The sequence below is a fragment of the Bison bison genome, unplaced genomic scaffold (assembly GCF_000754665.1).
Source record: "Bison bison bison isolate TAMUID 2011002044 unplaced genomic scaffold, Bison_UMD1.0 scf7180017864461, whole genome shotgun sequence".
NCBI lineage: Eukaryota > Metazoa > Chordata > Mammalia > Artiodactyla > Bovidae > Bison > Bison bison.
Genome location: NW_011495023.1, coordinates 12,561,384 through 12,583,613, shown reverse-complemented (window position 1 = coordinate 12,583,613; position 22,230 = coordinate 12,561,384). Strand labels below are relative to the sequence as shown.

At 39.2% G+C, this 22,230-nt stretch overlaps 1 protein-coding gene across 1 annotated transcript in view; it reads left to right on the top strand.

The window, feature by feature from the left end:
* The window catches only part of ITGA8 (integrin, alpha 8), a 188,659-nt gene that overhangs the window by 104,567 nt on the left and 61,862 nt on the right, over positions 1 to 22,230 (top strand). Inside the window, exons 20-23 of the mRNA XM_010859968.1 lie at positions 2,424 to 2,571; positions 10,082 to 10,174; positions 15,786 to 15,865; positions 19,671 to 19,751. Of these exons, the coding sequence (XP_010858270.1) occupies positions 2,424 to 2,571; positions 10,082 to 10,174; positions 15,786 to 15,865; positions 19,671 to 19,751 (402 nt within the window). The remainder of the gene's footprint in view (positions 1 to 2,423; positions 2,572 to 10,081; positions 10,175 to 15,785; positions 15,866 to 19,670; positions 19,752 to 22,230) is intronic.

Sequence of the window (22,230 nt, the reverse complement as noted above, 5' to 3'; positions counted from 1 at the left end):
CGGTGGGGAAAGCAAGATCCCGTATGCTGTGGAGCAACTAAACCCGGGCACCACAATGAGAAAGTCCCTGTGTGGCAATGAAAAGTCCTGCTCTCTACCACTCAATCCAATACAGCCAAGTAAATAGTAAACAAATGCATTTTTTTTTTTAAATGGCCGTATGCTGTTAATAGGATTCATTATAGTTTTAAAGATGTTACCTTTGGGGGCAACTGAGGAAAGGGCACATGGGATCTCAGTGTTATTTAATAAGTGCATGTGAATCAATAATTGTCTTAAAAGTGTTTTTTTTATGTCACACACACAAAAGTATGTTTTTTAATAGGAAGTGAAATTGTTTCAATTCTGAATAAACCTTTACTATCAAAAATTCTAGCGTTTTCCCCAGTTGATTCATATAACTCATCATTTAAGACTTCTTAAAATATTTAATTAAAAGTTTATGGCTTCCCTGGTGGTTCAGTGATAAAGAATCTGCCTGCCAATGCAGGAGATGTTGGTTAGATCCCTGGGTCAAAAAGAGCCCCTGGAGAAGGAAATGGAAATCCACTCTAGTATTCTTGCCTGGGAAATCCCACTCTAGTATTCTTGCCTGGGAAATCCCACAAACAAAGGAAGCAGGTGGGCCACAGTCCACAGGATCACAAAGAGTTGGATACGACTTAGGGACTAAACAGCAAAGAAATAGAAACTGCATTTTCACTTAGAAGCATTCATGGGGCACATAGAAGCATTCAAGGGGCACATTACAGATAATGTGATTATTTCTTGCAGTAAAAATATCTTAATTTATTAAATTTAAATGTTATACTTTCTAATAATTAAAAAGGAATGGCAATTAGAATACACAAGGTAGTACTTTCTGAACTCTGGCATTAGAATACTATACCCTTTGTAAAGGCTTGTTTAATTTTCACCTTATTTAGCCATGACCAGGGTATGTATGCAAACTAGCTTGTCACAGATATCAACTTGTCATCAGATGGAATCTTATCCTTTTTTGTGTTACAATACCATGAAAACTCCCTATATCAAAAAGTTTAAACAAAACATTCTTATCCAAGAAATGTACTATTGGAATAGTCTAAAGAATAAATTACAAACTATTTCATTAGAAAAAAAAGAATCAAAGGACTTCTCGGTGGCTTGTGATGGAGACACAGCAGTCCAGCCCTGGTTCTGACTGCATTGTATTAGGGGAAGAAATAGGTCTGAGGGGTAAATATCCTATGGCAGAAAAAGCATAGGAAGAAACTTTATTTGCCTCTGTCTTGTGGACAAAGGATTCAGACAAGCCGGTTCCATCCACATCTTTGCTGAACCCGTTTCTGCAGCACTCTGTGACTTAGAGGCATCTTTAAGATGGTCAAAACAAAAGCAGTTTTGATTTGATGGAGAAAAAAATGTTAGTGGCACTTGATGAAGTAAAGCTGAAGATGTCACAAAATCAAATAGGAATCAAAGAGCACCCAATAAAAGTGTGCTCCTCCCCACCTCCTTCAACCCAGACCCGCCCCAGGACCTATCTCACTGCCAGTGTGGAATCTTCTTGGTAACCGCTCATTGGGACCTTTTCCAAATTTCATAATTTAGCGAGTGTCCAAAGCAATATCTTCGATTAAGGGTCAAAAGTAGGCTTTTCCAAATGCTGGTTCGATTAGAAGTTTGGAGGGAATTAAATTTCTTCAAAATACCCCCCAATCTTCCAGTAGTTGTTTGAGATCTTTTGTCTGCCTTCTTCTTCCCTCTTAGGTTCCCCTTTATGTTGCCCACGCCTCCTCCTCGTACTTTCTAAATCACCTCTCTCCTTCTCTTCCTGCTGTCTGTCTTCCTCCTATGGGAGGTTTTCATGGATGGGCTGAAGCTCCCTCCTTCTGGCTCGTGAGCCGAATCTTGAAATTTTCAGTTTTTGCTGGCAGACTGTTAAGTATGTGGGTAGCTGAAAATTGATGACAATGAGAGGATTTATACCACTGCAATCAGCAAATGCTGTAGGTCGTAGTTTTAATTTTTATTTTTTGAGAACTGGTTGTTTACTTATTTATTATACAGGTTTTAAAGGTTACTTTCCATTTATAGTGATTACAAACTACAGGCTACATACCCCACATTGTACAACACAATCCTTGAGCCTAATTTAGCCAGTAGTGTGTGTCTCCCACTCCCTGACCTCAGTATTGCCCCTCCCCCCTCCACCAGTAACCACTAGTTTGGAGAACTGGTGGTTAAACATTTACCCTGGGGTGTTTTCCTACCCTTCCCATCCAGACAGTTTTAATTCTTCTGATCACCGCCTCATGTCAATGAATCTTGTTTTTTTCTCAGTCTTGCATGTTCACATCTTCCTCTAAGTCCTTAAATAAAACATCCATGCATCCAAAGATATATCATACCTAATGATTCTTTTTAAACTGCATTTTTAGAGATAAGCACCAGGTCATCATTGGAGATGAAAACCACATTATGCTCATAATCAATGCGAGAAATGAAGGGGAAGGTGCCTACGAAGCTGAGCTCTTTGTGATCATTCCAGAAGAGGCCGATTATGTTGGGATTGAACGCAGCAATAAGGTAATGCCAGGAGGTAATCTGAACGAGGAAAGAGCTAGGTGTATTTTGAAATCAAATCCATGTTAAGTCATCTTAGCTGAGAGTTTCTTCATTAGGAAAAGGAAACAAGATGGCTCCTCATTTTGTTAAGCACGATAGCAATGGCCCAGGAAAAGTGATGGCCTTAAGTAAGTATTCATATCTTTCTTGGCCACAGTGCAAAGATAAAGTGACCAAAGATTGGGAGCTGAAACGAGGAAGACCACTGTCTGAAAGAAGCAGCCCATCAATGTGATCCATCACCATACCCCCAAGCTGACTTCCACCCACCCCAGCTGTTTTCTGGCCTTGACTTTGAGCTCCTTTATGCTTCAAGCAGGTCCCAGGAGGTCTGGTTTTCATTACTGCTTTTGGAGGAAGGTCCTGCCAATCCCAGCTGGGCACTGAAAAGAGCCTAGACAGGCACTGGAAACAAAAGGCATTCATTTTTTTTTTTTTCTTTCTTCTTAGTCTACCTTTTCAGGACCACGACCAAGAAAAAGCCAAGCTTTAGTCATTTGCCATTCCTGAAGTGCCTCTGTTTGTTAAACTGACCCTGATGCTCTTTATAGCTTTCCTTTCCTTATCAGAATATGAATCTTCCCATGCAGAATATCTTTGGGTTCTGATAGAAAATCATTATAAATACACCAAAGGATAACAGAGAGTCCCTTGGTTTCAGAGATATACAGACTCACATTTAAGGGCAGAGGCCAAGTCTCACACTTGCATAGTCTTGCCTGCCGTTTTCATGGAAGTCTGCACAATGAGTATTATTTAAATTCTTGCTGATGGGTATGGTTCGTTTAACTGAAGTTTATTAAAATTCTGCTAGTTTCCAAAAACTGCACCATCTTGGGGACATGCACATTCTAATGATTTTATCATCTAATGAAATATAATTCCTTTAAAGAAATGCTAACAACAGTTGTGATGTGGGTATTTGAAAGACATTTACAAATGTGAGAAATACCAAATTCTCTATGCTCACCTCTAGTCTCATGATTAATGTTTTGGTTAAATTATCTTCTCAGTAAAAAATAAACCCAGAGGAACAGTAATCAAGTATATTTGACAGTCTTAAAGTCATCACAAACTTCTGTTGTTTCTAGGGAACATATCCTCTAGGAACACTTACAAGCAAATAATACATAAACAAGCAAACAATGAAGCTCAAGTATGTTATTTTAAAAGCTGCTCCAGGGCTCTTTTTATGTTTTTATTTCAATGCCCTTTCTGTCACTCCACCCCTGACTTAGTTACACAAAGCATCTATTCAAAATATTCTTCTTTTAGCAAAACATCCAGTTTACTATCCACTTTGTTGCATGGAAAACATAGGAAACATTTATCGTTTCTATCTTTGGGGCTTTAGACATTACGACAGACATTATCCATAATCTCCAGTGAGTCCTTAACTGTTTTCCTCCATCAGTTTCCCTTGGGCAGAATTTGAATTTGACATGACTAAGCCACATTCTAATTCCTTCTTTGTTTTTAAGCAGTTTGAGGTTTGTGTCCCTTTTTCTTTATACTCAGTTCAAGTTTGGGGCTTTTTTAAAGCAATTTTCTCCCAAGAGGAAAAATATGAGGGATTATCTGATTGTTGGTTTTGTTGTTCTTTGATTAAAATCATTTTTTTAATTTGAGCATAATTGCTTTACAATGTTGTGTTAGTTTCTGCTATACGACAAAGTGAATCAGCTATGTGTGTATATATATCCCATCCTCTTGGACTCCCTCGCACCACCCCATCCCACCCCTCTAGGTCTTCACAGAATACTGAGCTGAGCTCTGTGTGCTATACAGCAGATTCCCAATATAAATTCCTATTTTACACATGGTAGAGTATATACATCAATCCTAATTAAAAAGACTAAAAATAGGGATAAAAAGTAAAAAGTTAAAAATGGAGCTACCATATGACCTAGCAATCCCACCACTGGGCATATATCCTGAGTAAACCATAATTACAAAAGATACAGCACCCTAATGTTCATTGCAGCACTGTTTACAATAGCCAGGACATGGAAGCAAAGTAGATGTCCATAACAGAGGAATGGATAAAGAAGATGTGGTACATATACACAATGGAAAGCATACCTCTTTTCAAAAATGTAGATGCTGGTCATCTCCTGCTCTAGAGACCTTAATGGAGTCAGCCTTTATACTTTTTTTCAGTGACCTTTCTTCTAAATGTTTCCAGAAATAAAAGCCTATGTGCGTTATCTTATTATTGTGGTAAAATATATGTAACATAAAAGTTACCATTTTAACCCTTTTGAAGTGTACAGTTCAGTGATATGAAGTATAATGCCATTGCTGTGTCACTACTGACCAGCTCCAGAACATTTCCATCATCCCAGACAGAAACTCTGTACCCAGGAAACCTGGGCTCCCTCTTACCCCTTTGCCCAGCCTCTGGGACTCAGCATTCCACATTCTGTCTCTATGAATCTGTCTATTCAAGGGACCTCATATACACTCCACTCTTCTGTCTCCACCCACTTCACACTCAGTGTGTCCAGAATTGGATTTCATGGGGACATTATTCAGTTCATCACAGGTATGTAGTTGAATATAGGCATCAGATTTTAACCTACCACAATTTCCCCCCGGTTCCAATAATAAAATGTTTCTAAATCATCCCAATACTCTGGTCCCTAAACCTATGATCTTTTTCTTTAACAGCTTCGCTGAGGTTCAATGTGTATCCTGTAAAATCTACCCATTGTAATTACATAAGTTCAATACACACACAATTCAGTTATTTTAGTAGATTTATAGAGGAATGCAACTATCACAGCAATACAGATTTAGAACATTTCTATCCCCTCAAAAAGTTGCCATGTACTTATTTGCAGTCACTCACCACCCCTAAATCCAGCCAAGGCAGCCACTAATTTACTTCCATCTGTGTAAATTTACCTTTTCTGTACACTTCATATTAATGGGGCCATGCATAAACAGTCATTTGTGTCTAGCTTTTGCTTAGTACAATGTTTTTGAGGTTCATCTACGTCACAGTGTGTATTGGTCATCAGTAGTTATTCCTGTATATTGCTGAGTAATATTCCATTGTGAGAACAAATCTTGTTTTGTTTATCCACACACACACAGACATACAAAAAGAACTAGACTCCATCTTTCCACACTCCTCTCCATAGCCTATCTCAGGGAACCTCACTAGTCTCCACTCAGTTTCTAAAAGTTAAGTCAGCGTACGCCCGTCCAACTGTATCCTGTCTCCATCTCACTGCTTGTCTCCAGACGGACTCAGCCTTCTCCTGGGATGACTACAACAGTCTCCTAAGTCATCTCCCCATCTCCCATCTCCCCATCTTCCCTACACAGGAAGCCGCCTTTCTAAAATGCAAATCAAAGCATATATGTGGAATATAAAAAAATGGTACAGATGAAGCTATTTGCAGGGCAGGAATAGAGACACAGACGTGGAGACTGGACTTGTGGACGCAGGAGAAAAGGAGAGTGCGGGACAAACTGGGAGAGCAGCACTGATATACATACACTGCTATGTGTAAGATAGATAGGTGGTGGGAGCTCAGCTTGGTGCTCTGTGGTGACCGAGAGGGGTGGGCTGGAGGGGTGGGGGAGGGAGATCCAGTAGGGAGGGGATATGTGTATACATACAGCTGATTTGCACGTGTACAGGAGAAGCTAACACAACATTGTAAAGCAACTACAATTTAAAAAAAAAAAAAAAACACAAAAAACCCTTTCTAGCTCCCCATTGCTTGTAGGATAAAGTGCAAATCCCTAAGATGACTTATGAGGCCCTTAATTACACCCCTGCTGATCTCCTCTTGGGCTTCCCAGGTTGCTCAATGGTAAAGAACCTGCCTGCCAATGCAGAAGACACAGGAGATGCGGGTTTGATCCCTGGGTCAGGAAGATCCCCTGGAGGAGGTAAAGGCAACCCACTCCGGTATTCTTGCCTGTAAAATCCCATGGACAGAAGAGCCTGGAGAGCTATAATCCATGGGGTTGCAAAGAGTCAGATACAACTGAGTGATTGAGCACACATGCACGCTCATCTCCTCAGCCGCCTCACAGGCTTTTGAGTCTCCTTTACCTACACTCTAATCCTAGAGGGATGGAATTTCTTTTCAGTTTCTGTATTACCCATGAACCCTCCCACCACAGAGGGCTCACATGTCCTGCTCCCTCAGTAACTCCACTGTCTGTCCCCTTTTTCCAGCTTACTTCTTACTACTTACCTTCAGGCCTCAGTCTAATAGTGATAGAGGCTGCTGACATTCATGGAGCAATTGCTGTGAGCTGTGCTCTGCTCTGAGCTCTTGCAAGTATTCAACTTACTTAATCCTCCTAGCAGCCTGATAGCGACACAACAAGGCTATCATAGATAAGAAGAAACAGAGACATGCCCAAAGTCATGCAGCCATTATGTAGCAGAACCAAGACTGACAGGTCAGGCCTGTCCACTTAACCTCTGAGCTGCCCTGTGCCCTGCCACCACCCAACCCCCTGCGAACTTAGATGTCACTTCCTCCAGGGTGTCTTCTTTGACTGCTTACTTCTTTTTCTTTTTTTTTTAATATCTTTTTATTTTGCATTGGAGTATAGCTGATTAGCAAACAATATTGTGATAGTTTTAGGTGAACATGAAGGGACCCAGCCATACATACACGTGTATCTGAAAGTGAAAGTCGCTCAGTCGTATCTGACTCTTTGTGACCCCATGGACTATACAGTCCATGGAATTCTCCAGGCCACAATACTGGAGTGGGTAGCCTTTCCCTTCTCCAGGGGATCTTCCCAACCCAGGGATTGAACCCAGGTCTCCCACATTGCAGTTGGATTCTTTACCAGCTGAGCCACCAGGGAAGCCCATGTACCTATTCTCTCCCAAACTCCTTTCCCATCCAGGTCGCCACACGACATTGAGCAGAGTTCTGCGTGCTATACAGTAGGTCCTTGTTGGTTATCCATTTTAAACATAGCAGTGTACATGTCTATCCCAAACCCCCCGAACTATCTTTTCCCCGCTTCTTTCCTCCGGCAACCATAAGCTTGTTCTCCAAGTCTGTGAGTCCCTTTCTGTTTTGAAAGTAAGTTCTGATGGCTTGTTTCTATGTGCATGTGTTCCTCCGTCACTGTGAATTTCTCCTATCATGAAACTTAATAAACTGTATATCTCCATTGCTTGCTGTGATTGCTTGTGATTCTTTATTACAGTTCTTTTCATAATAGGAAGTTTAAGGAGGACAAGCTTTTGTTTTGTTTTGTTTTTTAAATCAGTGCCTGGTAAGTGGCAGGTACACAGTAAATATTTTCCGAGAATGAATAATGATCTAAGAGCTATAAATGGATGAGAACAAGATAGTCTCAGGAACAGCTGAGGAAAATAGTCTAGAAATATCTAGAAAAACAATCATTGTTTCTCCCACTCAGAGAGAGGAAATAAAGGTTAAAAAAAGAAAAAGGGTGGGACTCTGGGGAGGAAGAAAGATCTTTGATTGATGTGAAAAAGCTATTTCTAGAAAGTTGGGGAAAATGTACATATGACTTTCAACCTTCAGATAAGATAAAAATATTTACTATAGAAACCAAATCCTTGAATTATGTTCAAGGGACACATGGGTATTTTGGAAAGCTTTTGCTAGGTTCTTTTTTTTTTCCCTCCTGTTTTCAGGATTAATTTCAACAACAACAAAAAAATCTCTTACAATTAGGGTTAGTTTTGGATCCTTCAGAACTTGAACAGATGCAAAAGCTAATTTGAGAAGCAAAAATATTACCAACTTTTAAAAAATATGTTTCTTACTTAGGATACTAACATGTTGCTCAGGTTATTTGGAAAGAGGAGATATTAAATGCTTCCTCTGGACATCAGAAATTTTGCTTCTTTCTCATGAATTAGACCAGACCTTTCAATGGCTGGTGGCAGGAAAAGGGTTTAATACTTAAGTATGCTTGTCCATGGGGCTTTCCTGGCACACAGCAGTAAAGAATCCACCTGCCAATGTAGGAGACACAAGTTCGATCCCTGGTTGGGAAGATCCCCTGAAAAAGTAAATGACAACCCACTCCATTGTGCTTGTCTGTAGAATCCCATGGACAGAGGATCCTGGCAGGCTACAGTCCACAGGGTCACAGAGTTGGACCCTTAGCAACTGGACAACAACAACACGTGTTTGTCTATTTTATTTCAGGCTCCTCGTAGGAGAGCTTATGAGCTACTTATGCTCTGTATCTCCAGACACCATCTACTGCTTTGTGCTGGACATTGTTCCAGCCTCTGGGAATAGAACAGATACAAAAACTCCTGCCCTCTTAAACTTATTTTCTTAAAGTGTATGATTTACCCATGGAAATCTTGACTTAGATGTCTGAGATTTGTTTGCCTTTTCTTTGATTCTTAGTTTTTCTCAATGAAGTGGGAAGAATGGAAAGGGGATGGTTTCTGAAACTTCTACTTGAAAATTCACATGACTTTCTTAAATGAAATTTCAGTAGGGCTGGCAGATAGATAAGTGGTCCTCATATTTGGATCCCTTTTCCACAGTCCTCTCATGGGGTCCTTTGTCAAAGTCCTCATTTTGCAAGCTTATCTTTGGCAATGAGGCTGACAGGTAATCTATCATTGGCACTTAACAAGTTAGAGTGAAATAATGGATGAACATGTCTAGCTGCTCAAGGCAAGAGCAGGGCCATAGAGACATTAGGTTCTGAAAGACGGAAAGCAGCTCCGGGTGTAGATCCAGCTGTGGACTTCCAGACAAATGGGAGTAGCCTGAAGACACAAGAAGAGCTGTGAGCAGAGGATAGGAGTCCAGTGATAAACCTCCTTTACTTTCCCCTCCATTGAGTGTAACCTTGAGACCTTCTCCAGCACATAATTCTAAGCATCTCTTTGAACTTGACTTTATATATATTCTAATCAGAATAGGATGTGGGGCACAAAGGAAGATGAAAAGCAGGGGGTAAACATAAATGTGCTCTCTTGTCATCTTAAGTATTTATAAGATTGAACTAAGATTGGATGTGTAATCTCAACATGGAACCAATGTAGGGAGAAACGTGTGTTCAAAGCAATTCTCTTACAAATGGTCATTGGGTCATATGATAACCTATATATCTTGCTGTCATTTCGTTTTTGCAAGAATTGGCTTAGTCATATTTAATTATCTGTAATATTCATGCCCCACATTAAACCATAGTGCAAATCATTTCAAAAGTGTGCATATAAATATTCTGCACAGTGTTTTCTTCCTCGATGCAACACAAAAGATGTGTTTACCCATCCAGCACATTTCTTCTTAAAATTAAACTTTGGTCTTTTCTCACACACTTCTCTTCCAAGTTGATGGTCACACATGAATCTCTGGGCTCAGGCATTCACACAGGTGTTTGAAATCAAGAGAAGCTTCCCGGCTGCCCCATTACTTTTGTGACAGGATGTCGTTTATTCTGCCCCCTAACTCCGCACTGGTGTTCTTCCTTGTTGCAGGCACTGCGCCCACTGAGTTGTGAGTACAAGATGGACAATGTCACCCGAATGGTGGTGTGTGACCTTGGGAACCCTATGGTGGCTGGAACAAATGTAAGAAAAAACCAGATGCCCTTAACTGATTTCTGTCTAATTGAATTGTAAAGAGAACTAGTGGAAAGCCACCCCCCTCCCCCACCACCAATTAGCACTCAGCAACTTAGCACCTGGCAACTAAAACCAATTTGTCAGGAAATTCCCAGGGTGGTGGGATTTTGCATCATAATGCATGCCAACTGGATAAACTGAGCTTAAATACACAAAATGATGAATGCTTTCACATGCCTTCCCTTTCCACGTCACTCTTACATAGCTTCAGTCTCAACAAATTTCTAAAGGCTGTTTTTTTTTTTACTGCAGATTTTTTTGAATATTCTTTCTTTGAATTTCACTACAATTTTTTTGCCTTTGAGTCCAAGAACTATGATGCAAAGGGTTTAAGAAATAACAGAATTAAAAGAAATAACAGAATTAAGAATTTTAGCAATGATGATTAAACTTATTTTAGATATACCTCCCATGTGAATATATTCACAGTATTTTCACCTTAAAATATGACTTTAATCCAGGTTTTAAAGCGACTTTACCAGGTCCATATTTTCCATGCACCTTACTTGATGAAGAATAATGCAGGGAATTGTAGCAAAAAAAAAAAAAAAAAGAAAGGGTTAACGATGATCTGTAACAGGCTTATAAAAAAATAAGGAGTCTTTTTTTTTTCTTTTGTTTTCAGATTTAGGAACTTCCCATTCAGGATTACTTGTGGGCAATAAATTCATTTTATGCCATTGCAGTTTAAGTATATACAGAGTAACTTCTTGTAATAAATATCATAGCGAAAGTCATTATTTTATGGAGTCATAAATCAAGGGGGAAAAAACTGAAATCTACAAATGCTACGTAATTAAGTGTTACAAGTTAAACGTATGTATTTCTCTGTTTTAAAATAGATGTTTATGATTCATTGATAATGAAATGATTTGTTTGGAAAAAAACTCTTTCTGGAAATGTGTAAGTGTGTAGGTTTGTATTAAAACAGCTTTCCAAAGTGTCTTCCAGAGAGTGTTATTCCTTTGAGACGAGGCTTTTAAAGGGAGTCCTGTAGTCACTGCTAAGAATCATGTCCTCTCTGGGACCTTCTGCTGCTGCTGCTAAGTCGCTTCAGTTGTGTCCAATTCTGTGCGACCCCATAGACGGCAGCCCACTAGGCTCCCCCGTCCCTGGGATTCTCCAGGCAAGAACACTGGAGTGGGTTGCCATTTCCTTCTCCAATGCATGAAAGTGAAAAGTGAAAGTGAAGTCGCTCAGTCGTGTCCAACTCTTTGTGACCCCATGGACTGCAGCCTACCAGGCTCCTCAGCCCATGGGATTTTCCAGGCAAGAGTACTGGAGTGGGTTGCCATTGCCTTCTCTGCTGGGACCTTCAGGTGCCTGCATTTTAAAGTGCTGAGAAGTTCTGCAGTAAGGAAACCTTCTAGCCCAGTGTTTCTCACATTTATTTGAGTGTTTGAAACTTTCTATCAAGTAATACTTATTCCCAGTTTATACTCTAGGATACTGTGCTAGAATAATATGTTTCCTTTCTCACGTTCTAAATTGATTTTCCTTCCATTGATCTTGGGTATTTAAAAGATATGCCAAGCTGTAGCCTAGTAAATTCACTTCTTGAGTCAAAAAAAGTAAATATTTAAATGAAAGATAAACATTTATAATAGATTTTTATTAGCTAACATGTATTGATTGCCCTCTGTGTTATAAACCCTTCACTGGGTGGTTTGTTTGTGTTATCTCATTTAATTTTTACAACAACCGGCAATCCTATGAGTCAGGTATTTCTCCCATATTACAGATGAGGAAACGGAGACTTAGAGAAATCAAATGAATTACCCACAGTTGCATGTAATGAAGAACAGAACCCAGATTCGAACCAGGTCTCAAAAGAAAGCCTGCATTCTAGTGGGTCTACAAAAATTGGATAAAAATTAATGAATAACAGATGAGATGTTTCAAGCAAGCCATGAAAGATAGAATGGGATGTCTAAGCTGAGATAGTAGAACAGTTTTCATTAGAATCCTTTTATCTAGAAGCTTATAAATCCTTTGGCTAGTTTTCAAGAAAAATCTAACCACCCAGTTTGATAGGAAAAGGTCTACATAAGGTCAGAGAGAAATGAATTGACATGGTATTAATGGTATTAGCTTCTATAGGTGACTGAGCACACATTCCTTTTTTAGTATTAAGAGTGTTAAATACAGACCAGAGATCATATAAGTTCATCAATAACTAAGGATAGTCTTGGAACAAAAACTGGACACCAGTGCTGTTCAAAGTGGAGGGTAAAAACGGCAGTGTGGTCTTAGCCGCAAATGCGTTTTTGTGAAAAGACATCAATCCATTTTACCAGCAAATAATCTTTAGAAGTCAAGGAAGTAAATTGTTTGTGTTCATTTATCTCTGAGGTCTATAGTAGAGGAAACCTAATAGCTTTCTTATCTCACCCTTGAATGCCCTTAAACACATCAAATTTTATTGCGTTCTCTTTTGTTATAAAACACTTTGATTTATTTACTTCTTCATCTTGTACTTCTAAAAGAATACTCTCAATGGGTTTTAATAAAATTCCAAATGTAAAAGCAGTCCTAAATATTAAAAAGTGTCACAAACCACTAGGATTAATTATTCCAGTCCCAGTATTTTTTAGAAAATAGTTTTCAAGTGACTTTTTAACAGAACATTCAAGGTTGTATTTAGAAGTTTCACCTCTGATTTGTAAGCTGATCATTTTCATATATTAGCTTTAATAATATACAAATATTTATATACCAGTAAGATTTGTAAAAATTCTTAAAGCTTCTCAAGTAGAATAAAAAAAAAAAAAATAGTAGCTCAACAAAGACTCTTTACAGTCAATGCCCAGAGATGTGACTTTTGGTTCTAGTTAAGATGATATGTGTCTCTTATCAGTATGAAATTGTCACATCTTCATTGTATCTTCATCTTGTGTTGTATAATAAAAGACCAACATCAAACAGGCCTCACCACAATATAGTAAGCACCCACCACTGGAAGTGTGCAAACAAAAGCACACTTTTTCACCATTCTGTCAACCATTTTTAATTACACCCCTTCTATATGCCTGGTATTAAACTAGAGTCTGATAATATCAAGAAAAAATATATAATCCCCACTTGATAAGAAACTTAAAATTTGAGGACTTCCCTGGTAGTCCAGTGGCTGAGATCCCACGCTCCCAATGTAGGGACCCGGATTTGATCCCTGGTCAGGGAGCTAGATTCTACATGCCACAGCTAAGAGTCCGCATGCCTCAACAAATGATCCCTCATGCCACAGTGAAGCAGTAAATAATTTTTAAAAAGAAACTTAAAAATTTTCAATACCATAGGTTGAGTCCTGGGAAAGTACCAAAGAAGGAGACAAAGAATAAAGAGAATGTTTCTGCCTGACTTGGCCTGGAAGATTGGAGGATGTGCTGCAGGGGGATCTCGTGTCCTGAACTTCGAAGCATTAGTAGTTCTCCAAGTAGGAGGCACCGGCAAAGACTTTAAAAGTTTCTAAAGAAGAGAGAAGAATATGTACAAAGTCCTAGAGGTCTGATAGAAAATTCACATCTGGAATTTTAAAGGAATTCATCCTGGTTGGGGCATAAGGATCCATAGGTTTAATAATTAGGGACACCTGGGTTTAAGTCCCAGTTTCTTCAGTGACAAACAATGATCCCTTGGGCAAGACAAATTGAAGTGGGTGAATCCCTATTGTAGGAATATTTGGAGTAATCAGTGATGTGATGTAAAGCCACCAGGGCAGTTAGGGCTTCCCTGGTGGCTCAGAGGGTAAAGAATCTGCCTGCAAGGCAGGAGACCCAGGTGTGATCCCTGGGTCAGGAAGATCCCCTGCAGAAGGGAATGGCAACCCACTGCAGTATTTTTACCTTCAGAATCCCATGGACAGAGCCTGGTGGGCTATGGTCCATGGGGTTGCAAAGAGTTGGACATGACTGAGTGACTAACACACCAGGGCATACCTGACTTGCAGGTCATTCAGCACAGGCTAATGAAATCATGATGATTTGTGATAAAAATGATGATTTACTAGCTCATATTATTTCTGGTTCATAACAACATGAGTTTTTATTGCTGGTTTGATTCTCACAGTGTAGTGGCTGTGAGTTTCAGGTTCTTGAGTTGGCTTGTAGCAATTTCAGTTCCAACTTTAGAGTTCATTTGCTCTACACCTGGAACAAGACACTTAATCTCCTGAATCCTCAGATGGCTACGGACAGTAAAATGTCAACAATCAAGGTACCTATTTTGTAGTGTGGTTGCTGTGACTTTGTGAGACTTTGCATGTAAGGCTTACAGATTTCGACTTGCACTTAGAAGTTCATGGGAGAGTAAGTAATATATGTCTTAGCTTTTATTTTTTACTTCCTTTTTATATTATCATTGGATTCATTTTTCTTCAGGTTTTTAAAAATCTGTTTTCAAACTGTAAAAATAACAAGGACAGTTTTAAAGCTTTGGAAAAGAAAGGTGGAAAATATAATCCATACACTTACAACTTTAACTGTAACATATTATCCTGGTATTTTCTAACAAGACATCTTCACTCCCATACATTAATTTTTCCACTGGCAGCCTTTTAAAACTGTAGCTGAAACACATGATACATACAAGTTTGTAACTTTTTTTCTTTATTGATCATCATTACATTAGAAGCATTTTCTACATTGCATAGGCTTCACAGTTACACGTTCAATGATGACATGAATTTCCATCAAACGGAATCACCACAGTATTCTAAATCAATCTCTTCTCATATATTTAGGTTGTTTTAATTTAGCACATAAAGAAGGTGGCAGGAAAAGAGAGATAAGAGGCTAAATGAAAAAAGGGACAATATATAGGCACTTCCATGCCCTGGAGGGACTTCCCTGGCAGCTCAGCTGGTAAAGAATCTGCCTGCAATGCAGGAGATCCCAGTTCAATTCCTGGGTGGGGAAGATCCCCTGGAGAAGGGATAGGCTACCTGCTCCAGTATTCTTGGACTTCCTTTGTGCCTCAGATGGTAAAGAATCTGCCTGCAATGTGGGAGACCTTGGTTCGATCCCTGGGTTGGGAAGATCCCCTGGAGGAGGGCATGGCAACCCACTCCAGTATTCTTGCCTGGAGAATCCCATAGACAGAGGAGCCTGGCAGACTACAGTCCCTGGGGTCACAATGAGTTGGACATGACAGAGCGACTAAGCACAGCACAGCACAGCCCTGCATGGCCTGGGCCCTGAAGTCTCAGCTACCCCAGGGTAGAAGCAACAGCAGTCTAGGATGGGGATTTGCAGGGATGACATAAAAAGATTCTTAAGCTGTATATAACGTTCCTTTCATGTAATAAATCTTCCCTGGTGGCTCAGACGGTCAAGTGTCTGCCTACAATACGGGAGACCCGGGTTCAATCCCTGGTTTGGGAAGATCCCCTGGAGAAGGAAATGGCAATCCACTCCAGTACTATTGCCTGGAAAATCCCATGGACAGAGGAGCCTGGTAGGCTACAGTCCATGGGGTTGCAAAGAGTCGGACACAACTGAGCGACTTCACTTTCTTTCACTTTCTTCATGTAATAAACTTAATGTCTTGTGATTTTTTTTAGTCTTCTCTGGGCCTCCGATTTACAGTTCCACGTCTTGAGAAAACAAACATGAGTATTAACTTCGATCTTCAAATCAGAAGGTGAGACCTTTATATGCATAAATTATTGTCAGTGTTCAGTATTAATGAGATCCATGGTGAAATGAATGCTCCTTCACCTTAACAGGTCTTCTAAAATTAGAACCCAGATGTTCACAGGCCATTTTCCTTTGTTTCTGTTATTCCAGTTCTTTCTTTCTTTCCTTTTTATTTTTTATTTTTTTTGCTTTTGAAGAAGAGATCCATTCTGCAGGCTGTGGAGTGACAGTAAAATCACTTCTTTGTATCTACATAGATGTATATTTTTCGAAAGGTTCAGGTGGTTCTAAATATTCTTATTTGGGAAACCGCCTGTTTATATGTCTAAGTTTTCAGGGGGAAAAAGGAAAGGGTAAAGAACTGCATAAGGAAGGACCACCATCACTCCAGACAATAATATGTTTCTCACCATCATTGTCTGTGACACTGATCCTACAGTAGCATGAAGCTTTGTATCACTCCAGAAAAAGATTCCTAACTTATAAAAATCACAGCATTTAAAATCTGGTATAAATATGCAAAGCAAATTCCTGATGTTTGCTTCTCACTCTTGATTGCAGTTTCGAATAATAGAATGGATGTAACTAGTAGTTCAATCAAGGAACAAAGAGCACTGAATAATAAATACTGTTAATGCCTTCCCCCAAGCTGTCCTATAGATAACCATTCAAATAATGAATCCAGGGATTTCCCTGGTGGTCCAGTGGCTAAAATTCCTCGCTCCCAGTGCAGGGGGGCCCAGGTTCAGTCCCTGGTCAGGGAACTAGATCCCACATGATGCAACTAAAATGGACGATTCTGAGTGCTGCAACTAAAACCCATTGCAGCCAAATAAATAAATATATTTTTAAATGATGAATTCAGTGAGGAAGTGCCGAATTTGATGGAAAATAGAAATGGTCACATTTTAAACATCCCTCTTCATCTAAAAGAACAGTCCATGATTATATTCCATCCTTATATGCTATAGAAACTCATGATTATTTTAACATTATTCTGAAAATGCAGAAATAACTAGAGAGGCAAAAGCTTTTAGTAGCCATCAAATTCCCAAATCATATGTTATAGAAATAAAAGTATTTGAGAATACTTTTAATACTTAAATACGCTAGTATGTGAGTAGGGAGCATTTATCTGCATGCTTTGCTGGCGGACTCCAACAACATAAATAAATGTTTAATGGATGGTTTGTATTCAGCTTAAACCAAAAATAAATTAAACCAAGTGCTCTGAAGTCTGAACTCAAGCTTTTGACCATATTGACCAGGGGTACCCACATTTAATACCTCTTTCCACAAATAGAACCCCAAAGAGAAGAGGGCTGTGTAAATTAATAAACTTTAAATATTTTGTGTCACCAAATGTTTGCATTAACTGGTCTCTCCATGCCCCAGCTCTGTGTGACATGTAAACATCTTCCTCCCTGTTTAGAGCAGCTCTCAGTTTGTGATTCCCACAGGCAAACAGATCTTTATGACCATCCTTGAAGCTGATCCTGGTAATGGTGAAATGAACATTGTATTGTTTTGCCGACAGAATGCATAGAGGGAATGTTAGAAAATAGAAATAGGAAACAAGAAGGAAGAAGAAAATAGCATCAGAGTAATAAGTGAAAGACATGTTTATCCTTGGTTCCTGACATAGGCTATAGCCATGGAGAGGAAATTCATCATTCCTTGAGAGCTAGCACCGAAGGTATAAATAGTTGAACATCCAGGCCAGTGATGAATTGCTTGTTTGAATGGAGCAGCGGTGTAAGTGAGGGAGGGTTCATTCCTTCCAGGAAAGAGGTGAAAGATGCCTCTAAGTTATATATCTGGCCTGGCGTCTTTCTTACCAGGAGATTTGCTGACCCTGCTGGTTGCTGACGCCACCACTGGTGCCAGCAGGCATGTGTGTGGAGGATGATTTAAACCAGCCATCCAGGTCCAGCCTCTGATCCCACCACTGCTATTGCAACTTTTCAAAACAGCCTCTGTAAGCCTCGTATTAGACTCCTGTCGCAAGAAAATTTAATACTTGTCATCTATTTGTATTTTTAGGATGCTGCCATGAAAACTGTTTTCATTTAAACTACTTGGAAGCAAAATACAATAGAATTATAGGATAACTTAAATGAAACTTTTTTTTCATAATTCTAATTTCTACTGTTGTAAAGCAGTAGTGGCCTAGAAACTAGAAACAAGGTCTGGGTTAAAATGTGAAACAATCAGATTTAAGCTTCCAAACAGCAGCCTTCCCTGTTATGCACCTGGAACCACAAAGTCTGTAACAAGTGGAATTACTTAATGACTTCTTAGTGGTAAGTCAGAATCCTGACTTTAAAAAAAAAAACACAAAAAACTTTTTAGTTGGTTGATCCTCCCCAGATGTGATAATAATAAAGTGGCCTGGAAATTGGGGTTCAAACTTTGGTGAACAAGTCCCTCTAGCCTGTCACAAGCTTAGCAGTGATACCCATTTGCAGGAAATGAGCCTGACATTTGCCTGTTTATATCTTTTATGTGTGTTTGCCATTTAAGTTGCCTTATCAGTGTATACAATCGAACAGGACTTTTCAAAAGCGTTGTGGGAACAATCCTGTCTCCTCCTGCTTTGAAAGTAGACTTTATCATATCTTTTTCAGCTCCCACATTTGGAAAGCTTCAAAAGCTAGTCAGGACATGCCCCATTACCATCATCAGTATGAGAGCTTGTTCATTGCATCTGCATGAGATTTGATGATGAAAAACGGGGACGCTTTCTCTTCTTAATGAGACCTGAATATAAACATGACCTGCTAGCAATGGTGTCACATCCTGGTTTGCTGTTTGCTAAGAGCTGCATGAGCTTTTGGGGTATTAGGGTGACTTCAATGACAGCCCAGGAAGACAATGAACGCAAATGGCAGCTGCATCGGAAGCCCACCTACTGGCCCAGCCTTTTAAGAGACCACGTAGTTTCTTTACAGCAACGGTTGCTTAATACATGCATTTTTTAAGTTAAATTTTATATCTATTTATATTTGCTTGAGAGAAAGAAACAGAAAACTTAAAAATAACTTTGCCACTGTTCAAAGAACTATTATTAAACATGGATCTTCTATCTTGAGTGTCTTGATGTACTTGGTGAACATCTATTTTGTCTCCTAACTGCCCAGCTTCCTTGGGTCTTGCTTCTTCACACCATTGGCCATGCTTCTAATTCACTCCTCACCTCTCATCTTAGGTGGCCAGTGAGTGTGCAGTAAAGTTCACTTATTTTAATATTACACAAAAAAATAAACCATAAGGAAGATAAATTTGCTGCCAAAACAATGTATGGTATGATGCATTCCAGAGCTGAATAGAAATGCTTTTCCCATTCTGTGCTGCTCTTGGCTTATTCATGCCAGGTCCCCTTTCATTAGCTTGGAAAATCAGGAGTTGACTGTGCTGTCCTTTCCCATTTGATGGGCAATGAACTTGGTACACAGAGAAGTTAAGGAATGTGTTCCTTGTAGAAGCTGGACAATGAACTCAGCTCACTGCCTTTTGGGCTTAGTTGTTGAAAGGAAGAAGTGTTGGCTTCTCTAGAAATCTGTTATGTTTTCAGATAAGGTGTCTCCTCTTCAAAAGTTATGACTTTCTAAAGTTATTACTTTTGATCATAGAGGATCTTAGTGTTTCCATTTACAAATGGTTATGATTTTGTAGAATGGATATGCCTTTGTTTTCCAAATGATCATATTGGTAAAGCATGGTGCTCCTTCGATATATAAAAGGTTTTTTATGATCGTGTAGTTAACACGTCTGAGAAAATATATTTAAATCATTTGTCACTGTTTTAGTTCCAACAAGGACAACCCAGACAGCAATTTTGTGAGCCTGCAAATCAACATCACTGCTGTAGCTCAAGTAGAAATAAGAGGGTAAGTAATAAACAAGATATTATAGTAATTATATTTTAATAATAGCTTTCTGTATATGAGTTATGATAAAATACTAGTAAAAACAATATGGAATTTTCCTAATGTATTAGAGATGACAATTCCCTTTGGTTATAAAGTTTCATTCTTTTCAACCCATCAGTAGCTTTCCATTGGAAAGTGGAGTCAACCCTGAGATAACTTTACCCCCGTACCCCACAAACTGATAGTTCAGTATTCAAACTATAAAAGCTAGTGATAAGAAGCCAGATAAAATAGGCAATGTGATTGCCTGAAAGTCTCACTTCTCCAGTAGTTATTTTGGCAATATGAAAATTCAGCCTCACCATATCACATCTTGAGTTTAAGAAATGGCTAAGTCTTAGATGTGAGGGTTGATGGGCTCCACCCTTTGTGTCTTTTTTCCTCCTGCCCCACTCTTTGAAGAAGTTGCCAATAAGCAATCAGTTGAGAGACAGGAAGAAAGTGGTCAAGCAAAAGGCTTGGAATAAATACCATCTGGGAAATCTGTGCCTGGGGGGAAAAGAAATCGGAAATGGACTACATGTAGTTCTTATCTTGTACCAAGTGTGGACTTGATTGATTTTATTCTAATTCTTGTTTTATCAGAACCATCAAGGACTTAGCTACAAATGTCAACTGGTATTTTAGGCTGAACTGTCCCTGGGGCTCCAGAAATCTCAGTTCCCCTTCCTTTTTCATAGGTCCTGAGACCTAGGAGTTCACACTCCTCCATGACGCCAACTGTAGATTTCTGCACTCAAAGCCACTGTCGTTGTGCCCTCTTTTCTTCTGCCCCAGGTGCTCAATGGCAGCAGGGTAGGGGTGGGGGTTCCTGTATGCCATCCTGGCACCACTGAGGTTCTGCCTAGTGGGTTAGGGAATGATAAAAATGCCTTCATTTGTGGATCCTTTCACATGCTACCCTAGCATGCTAGCATCTCTTAATATGTACTAGTACACTCACTGTGCAAGTGAGGACATTTTGGTGTAGGGAGTTGAAGGTTACCCAGCTAGGAAGTGAGCAGCTGGAGTGTAAATACAGGCAGCTTATGTCCAGCTACATGTTTTTAAAATTATGGTGATCTACAGCCTATGAGAGAGAAGTTTTTGAACCTTGTCTGCACAAATTTTGTGTGTGCATCTGTGATTTCTTTTCATGCAAGTGAATGTTTGTGACATTTGCTCACTTTAATGCATGTGCCTCTAGTTCATTCATTTTAATTGCAGAAGAATATAGCATTATAAAGCTATAATTTAACATGTATTTATTCTACTTTGGGGGTTGTATTTTTGCTTTTTACAAATGTTTTTAATTTTTTTGTGGAAAAAATCACAGAATATAAAACATACTATTTTAACCATATTTAACTGTACAGCTCAGGGACACTAAGTACATTCACATTGTTGTACAACTGTCACCATCATCCATCTCCTAAAATTTTCACTTTCCTAAGCTGAAACTCTGTCCCCATTAAACAGTAAATCCCCATTCCTCATCCCCACACCTCATCCCTCCCAATCCTGGCCCCTGGCATCCATCAATGCACCCTGCAACTCTATGAATTTGACTACTCCAGGTACCTTGTGTAAGTGGAATCAAAAAGTATTTGTCTGCACCTATTGTATGTTGGAATGCATTTTAAGGTTAACTTAAAATATTCCCTACAAACAGATTGAACCTTCTTTTTTCCCCCCCATGCTGTATAGTAGGTTTTCATTAGTTTTCTACTATTATATGTATCTTCAAGTACACTCATGGCAGAATGTCAGAAAGGTATATGCTTAGAGGTGGAATTTCAGGATCAGAGAGTATATACTATTTAACTTTACTGAGAATACCAAATTGTTTTCCAAAGTAGTTCTACCAGATTACAGCCCTGAAAGAAGTGGATTGACATTTCCATTGCTCCTCATTAACTAGCTTTCAGAACGACTTAGTTTTACATTTTGAGCCAATCTGACGGATAGGAAATAGTATTCAACTGAAGGTTTCATTGGCTATTCCTTGATTTCTAAATGAGATTAAGCAGCTTTTTTATGTTTGCTTGCTTTTTAATGTTTGTTAACTTTTATTCTTCCTATCAGGAAATTTCTGTTCATTCTTTTACACCTATTTCTATTAAGAGACTTGACTTTTTATTAGTTCATAGGTGTTCTTTCATATTCTAGAGATGAGACACTATTTCTTTATTAGTTACACATACTGCAAATGTCTTTTTACAGTCTCTGGGGTTTGCGATATTTTTTAAGTCGAGTTTACTGAAATATACATTATATAAAGTAAAATTCACCCTTTTTTAGGTATCTAGTTTGAAGAGTCGGAGAAGGCAATGGCACCCCACTCCAGAATTCGTGCCTGGAAAATCCCATGGGTGGAGGAGCCTGGTAGGCTGCAGTCCATGGGGTCGCTAAGAGTCGGACATGACTGAGCGACTTCACTTTCTCTTTTCACCTTCAT